The following is a 6573-nucleotide window of genomic DNA, read 5'->3' on the forward strand; positions in this document are numbered from 1 at the left end:
GATGGATGGATGGATGGATGGATGGATGGATGGATGGATGGATGGATGGATGGATGGATGGATGGATGGATGGATGGATGGATGGATCGATGGATGGATCGATGGATGGATCGATGGATCGATGGATGATTGGACGGATGGACAGACAGACAGAAGGACAGACAGATAGATAGATACTTATACCTATAATTCTTTTTGTCTGCTAGGGAAAAATTCCCTTTGAGTTCAGGCAGCTGCCCCAAAATCCAAGGAATTGTTGAAGGAGCTTATCACTATTTCTGGGGTGAAATTCAGCAAGGGTTGGGAGCTGGCATTGGGGGGGGCACGTAACAAGCTTTTTCCACTATGTATCCAAGATAGATTGTGATTAAAATTGATATTTGTGTGTGTGCGTGTATGTGTGTGCAAGTTTTGCTGTCATTTTGTATAACTGGACACTTTTGGCTGCTACTGCTGTTATTATATTTGGATGGTGGTGATATTCTTTGGTGGGTGGCTCCCCCCCCCTTTTCTTTCGAAAGTGGACATCGGAATTTCACTTTAACGTATGCTATTGTGTAACCAGAAAAATGACAATAACGATTATCTTATCATAATTATCTCTTATCTATCCCTTTGATTCAGTTGGCTCCTTCCTGCTGGAGCTTTTTTTTCCCGTGAGGTGCCAAGGATGGAAAAGAACGCCTCCTTGAGGCCCCAGGAAGTTTTTTTTTACTAGTTTCCAAAAACTATTTATCTCATTGCTAAGGAAGGGCTGCTTCTCCCAAATTCTTTGCAGTGCTGATTCCTGATTTTCCTTTTTTGCTTCCAGAGGCAACAGAGTCCTCTTCATATTGCTGCAGAGCACGGGAGGCAAGATATTGCCGAGTTGATCCTCATGGCTGGGGTGAATTTAAAATTAACCGATAAGGTAACGCCAACATCTTGCTGCTGTCTGTAAACATATGCACAGAAATGTTTCCTCTTTGCAAACCTGCGCCAGCTGTGGCAACAGGTTTTTTAGCATGAGGATGCACAGAGGACATTTTAAAAGCAACTACTTTACCTTGCGCATTCTGCATTTGATCTATAAAACAATGTTTTTCAGTGCACTTCCTGTCTTTATTATATTTCTTATTCCTGGAAATTCAGATGGCCCATTCCCTGGTGCTCTTACTTAAGACAGTCAAAATAGCACCGTTCTGGAGGGCATTAGATAACAGATGCATTCTAGGTTTTGTCTAAGCTTACTATAGAGAGATATTGGGGACCGAGCCCACATATCAGATGTTATTTGCTTCTCCAGCAAGGAATTATATGGGTTTATCAGTACAAGTTGGATTGGAAACTTGCCCATATAGATATTTTAGTCAGTATTTTGTTGGATAGGGCCCATTGTTCAAGTTTATCAAGATCTTATTGGATTCTGAGTTTATCTTCTGGGGTATTGGCTATTCCTGCCAGTTTGGTGTCATCTGCAAATTTGATGAGTTCCTCTTCAATTCCTTCATCTAAGTCAGTGTTTCTCAACCTTGACAATTTTAAGGCATGTGGACTTCAACTCCCAGAATTCCACAGCCAGCAATGCTGGCTGTGGAATTCTGGGAGTTGAAGTCCACATGCCTTAAAATTGTCAAGGTTGAGAAACACTGATCTAAGTCATTGATGAAGACATTGAAGAGTACTGGGCCTAAGATGGAACCTTGTGGTACCCCACTGCTTACTTATCTCCATGTGGATGTAGTGCCATTGAGGACTACTCGTTGAGTACGGTTTGTTAGCCAGCTACAGATCCATCTGGTGGTGATGTTGTCTAGGAGTATCTATTGATCAGTGGACTAAATACAATCAGGATACGGCAGGAGTTAAATATTTGCTGCCCATTAATTATAAAAAGGCACAAAGCTTTGTCCTGTTGAACTCGGCGGATTTATTTTTATTTTTTTCTGCAGCAAGGAAAAACATCTCTGGATGTTGCCGCCCGTGGGAACCACGTCAATTTGGCTGATATGATCATCAAAGCGGATAGGTTTTACAAATGGGAAAAAGTAAGTGAGCTTCGTGAGCTTCTGAGGTGACCTAACGAGGTGAAGGAAGTTGGGGGCTCAGGAAATACAGGACCTCAAAGGGAAAGAAGTTAACTGGGCAGACTGTGACCTTTTCCCAGGATAATCTCAACAGTGATTCGGATTCCTGGATAACTGACCGTTTAACTTTCAAGCAAGACCACCGGCTGGAAACGCAACATATCCGTTCGGTGATCTGGCGGCTCGCAACCAAATACCTCAAGCCCAACGAGTGGAAGAAACTTGCACATTATTGGAAATTCACAGAGGCGCACATCAGAGCAATTGAACACCAGTGGACAGGTAGGTGACACAGGTGAGACGCTTCCCAGCTGCTGCTGAACGGGAGACCAGAGGTGATTCAAGAACTCCATTTAGGTGGTTCCTGAACATATGAGAAGGGTACCTTGTGGTTAGCCCAAGATCAGGTCTACAGGAAGTCCTCAACTTACAATCATAACAGGGACCAGAATTTCCACTGCTAACCAAAGGGGATACTAAGTGAGTCATACTTGATTTTACAAATGTTTTTTGCTAAGTGGATCACTGCAGTCACGTGAATCATGCTATTAAGTGAATCCAGCATCTCCCATTGATTTCAATTGTTGGAAGCCATCTGGAAAGGTAACAAATGGCGATCACATGATCCTGGATGCTGCAAACCTTGTTGGTTGCCATGGTCCCGAATTTTGACCTCATGACCATGTGGGGATGCTGCAACAATCACAAGAGCAAGGAATGGCCATGAATGACTTTCTTCGGTGCTGTTATAACTTTGAACCATCACCAAATAAACGGTTGTGAGAACTCTCTGTACTATGAAGAGGGTCTAACTTTCCTAGAACATAGAATAATAGGGTTGGGAGGGACCTTGGAGGCCTTCTAGTCCAACCTCTTGCAGAAGTAGAAGATACTATGCTATTCCAGACAAATGGCTGTCCAGTTTGTTCTTGAAAATTTCTGATGTTGGAGCACCCACAACTTCTAGAGGCAAGTTGTTCCACTGATTAATTGTTCTCACTGTCAGGAAATTTCTCCTTAGTTCTAGGTTGCTTTTCTCTCTTAATGATCTTCCACCCATTACTTCTTCTTCTGCCTTCAGGTGCTTTGGAGAATAAGTTGACTCCCTTTTCTTTGTGACAGCCCCTTAAATATTGGAAGGCAACTATCATATCCCTCCTCATCCTTCTCTTCGTTAGACTAGACATACCCAGTTCCTTCAATCGTTCATCATGTGGTTTAGCCTCCATCATCTTTGTTGCTCTTCTCTGTACTCTTTCTAAGGTCTTTCAGACAGGCTAAAATAGCTGTAGCCCTTGGTTTTAAAAATGCAACACCAGCGTTTCGACGGTGAGACCAGCACTGAAGGAAAACGTCTCATGAAATATGAACGGTACATCTGTTTCAGAGAGGAGACTAAAACAAGAAGCGGTTTGCAAGAAAAAGAAGAAGCAAAGACCGAAAAAAACACTTTGCTAGCCAGTATTCCTCTAACCTGGCTGCCATCCAGCCCATATTAGAGATAGCTGGCTCAGCTGTGACCGGCTATTCACGCTGAAAACGCTGGATGAAGCATGTTTGAATTGGATTTGTGTTCTTCCACCCCCAGGTTATTTGCAACCCCAGGCAGCTTTTAGAGAGAAATAGACCTGCATCAGTGAGTGAGCCCAACTCTCTGGGGAAGCTGAATTACTACTGTCCTCCCTTCATCATCTCCAGTGAAAGGCAGCAACGGCTTTTCAGTGTTAAAAAAAAACACACAATAACCCCAAATGGACAGCAATTGAGAACAGTTACAATACATTAAAAAGATTTCAAACATTGGTAATTCAGCCAAAGCCTTGAACAGCGACATACTAAAAGACACTATAGGAGGACAGCCATGTTAGCCTCTAGTGGCGCCTTTTCAAACTATTGCATTTTATTAAAAGGAAGCAGCTTTCTTATAACATTTAACGTGATTTGTTAGCCAGGGGTTGCCACCTCCAAGTGCCTATTTACCCGCTTCTCGTAATCAAAGTGCAAACTATCCTGTCTCTCCCTCTCCTTTGGTTGACATTTTCAGTGCGTTTACAATCAGGCATATTCAGAAAAATAAATTCTTCTGAAATCAGATGTATTCTTACAACAGTTTTATTCTTCTGTTCAATCATGTCCAATTCTCAGAGATTGTCCAGACAAGTCCCTGCAGTTTTCTTGGCAAGGTTTTTCAGAAGTGGTTTGCCACTTCCTCTTAAGTAATTCCTAGGTCTGAGGAGGAGAACTTACTCAAGGTTGTTCAGCTGACTTGGTGCCCGAGACAGGAGTAAAACTCACAGTTTCCTGGTTTCTAGCCTGATGCTTAATTACTACACCAACTTGGCTTTCTACAGCAGTGCAAGAACTTATAAAATAATTTGGCTTGACTATTGGGAGTTGAAAACAATATTCTGAATCAATTAGTGCCATGCATAGCCTTGTTGTCTATGACTCAACTTTCTAACCTAGAAGAAGCTTGAGAGAGAGAAAAAAAATGTTGTACGGATAATATATATATAAATATACTCACATGTATCATAGTTGTATTCATGCACCATTATTAACTTGGTTATCGTGTTCAAGACTTACACAATACACCACATACACCAAAGAGCCATGGTGGCGCAGTGGTTAGAATGCAGTATTGCAGGCTAACTTTTCCCCACTGTCAGGAGTTCGATCCTGACCAGCTCCAGGTTGACTCAGCCTTCCATCCTTCTGAGGTCGGTAAAATGAGGACCCAGATTGTTGGGGACAAGAGGCTGCGTACTGCACATCAGGAAGGAAATTACATTGGTTGTTATTTGTTGATGATGTCATGACACGGTGATATCATTATGGTACCCATAATCCATAATCTTGGAATATCTCATTTCACCCGCGTCTTCCCTTTTCGCCAGGCACCAAAAGCTACCGAGAACACGGCCATCGGATGTTGCTGGTCTGGCTTCATGGGACTATCATGGCAGGAGAAAACCCAGTTAAAGGATTGTATGAAGGGCTGGTTAGCATCGGGAGGAGCGACCTAGCAGGTATGGTGACTCCTTGGCCTTCCTATAGAATAGAATAGAGTAACAGAATTGGAAGGGACCTTGGAGGTCTTCTAGTCCAACCCCCAGCTTAGTCAGGAAACCCTATATTCTCTTGAGTCCAAATGAGCTGTTCAGTCCAAGATCAGCTGGATCAGGCCAAAGTCTAGCTTAGACACATACGTGTCTTTCTTTTCCAACAGAAAGTATCAGGAAACAAGCGAATGCAGATTCCCCTGCATCTCCACGGAGGTGTTCAGCAATGTGAGGTCCAAGGTGCTGCAGAAGAGACTTCTTTCAGAATTTGCATCAAAGGGCCACCATTTCCAAGGGCTTCTTCTTGCCATCCTGAATGGCAACCTTTCCAATCCAGGTCAGATCCACGCAAACCGTCTTGCTTTCCAGGGGTTTGTTCTAAAATACTGAGAAGCGGGGATGTTATGCCTCTCCCTCCCAACAAATGGATGTAGCCCAAATATTTGTGCAGACTTAGGATGCCAAGATGAATATGCTAATTGGGATTACATTCATGTGCATGGGAAGATTTCCTGGTTCAAACTTTTCTAGAAACCCACATCTTTTCCTCCTAAGTTACCTTAATTTTTTTCACTTCCTCCAACAGCTTTGGAAAACTCTTCTTTGGCTAAATTTCTGATGACTGTAGGTATTACAACATTCAGCTCTCGCCACAGATTATAGCAGAATGATCCTCTTAGATTTAACGGATCTGTCTTGAAAACTCTTAGAGTTCACACAGTACATTCCACCTACAGTAGTGGCCAAAATTGTGGAAACCTTTTGGAAAAAGTGTACAGTAGAAATGCCACCTTTGGATCAGTTTCCACCAATTTTTCTTCTAATTTCTTTATAACTGTAGCCTTGTTCACTTAATAAGACTATTTTACATCACTTTCTGGGTGACCAGTCAACTCTTTGCACCATGACTTTACTTTTATCACGTTTTACAAGCTCTCTAAATGAAAGAACACCAAAAAAACCAACCAACTTGATAGCGATCACATAACACATTGACAAATGTCCTCCTCTCAGCTTCAATACGTGACATCAATAACTGAATCCTACTGTGATCTGATTGGCTCATTGCCAAAACAAGATGACACCTGACTGGCTCTCTAAACACTCATGCTCATTGGCTACAATCAGATGAAGGAAAGCTACCTGATATCAACCTAAGCAAGCTGTGCTTCCTTTTTCTGGTTATTTGGCTATAACTTTTCGTAGAATGCAGTACAGATAATTGAACAAACTTTGTGGCATTACATTCTTGATTAAATTATCTTTCCATTGATATATAATTTTATGGTACTACTCCAAAAAAACGTGGCGTTATTAGCCATCAAACCTCAAATGTACACTTTTCCCAAAAGGTTTCCACAATTTTGGCCACTACTGTATTTATTATCTCATTTGCTATATTAACTGAGCCATAAGCTTGCCCAAGGTGAGCGATCAAGCAAAAC

General features: G+C 42.1%; 1 protein-coding gene across 1 annotated transcript in view; it reads left to right on the top strand.

Annotated features, from left to right (window-relative positions):
• The window catches only part of ANKDD1A (ankyrin repeat and death domain containing 1A), a 16855-nt gene extending 10988 nt beyond the window's left edge, over nucleotides 1–5867 (top strand). Inside the window, exons 11-15 of the mRNA XM_015819164.1 lie at nucleotides 812–910; nucleotides 1932–2027; nucleotides 2147–2348; nucleotides 4964–5095; nucleotides 5296–5867. Of these exons, the coding sequence (XP_015674650.1) occupies nucleotides 812–910; nucleotides 1932–2027; nucleotides 2147–2348; nucleotides 4964–5095; nucleotides 5296–5360 (594 nt within the window). The 3' untranslated portion in view covers nucleotides 5361–5867. The remainder of the gene's footprint in view (nucleotides 1–811; nucleotides 911–1931; nucleotides 2028–2146; nucleotides 2349–4963; nucleotides 5096–5295) is intronic.
• The last annotated feature ends 706 nt before the right edge of the window (nucleotides 5868–6573 follow it).

This window comes from Protobothrops mucrosquamatus, unplaced genomic scaffold, assembly GCF_001527695.2.
Source record: "Protobothrops mucrosquamatus isolate PMUCROS unplaced genomic scaffold, P.Mucros_1.0 scaffold865, whole genome shotgun sequence".
NCBI lineage: Eukaryota > Metazoa > Chordata > Lepidosauria > Squamata > Viperidae > Protobothrops > Protobothrops mucrosquamatus.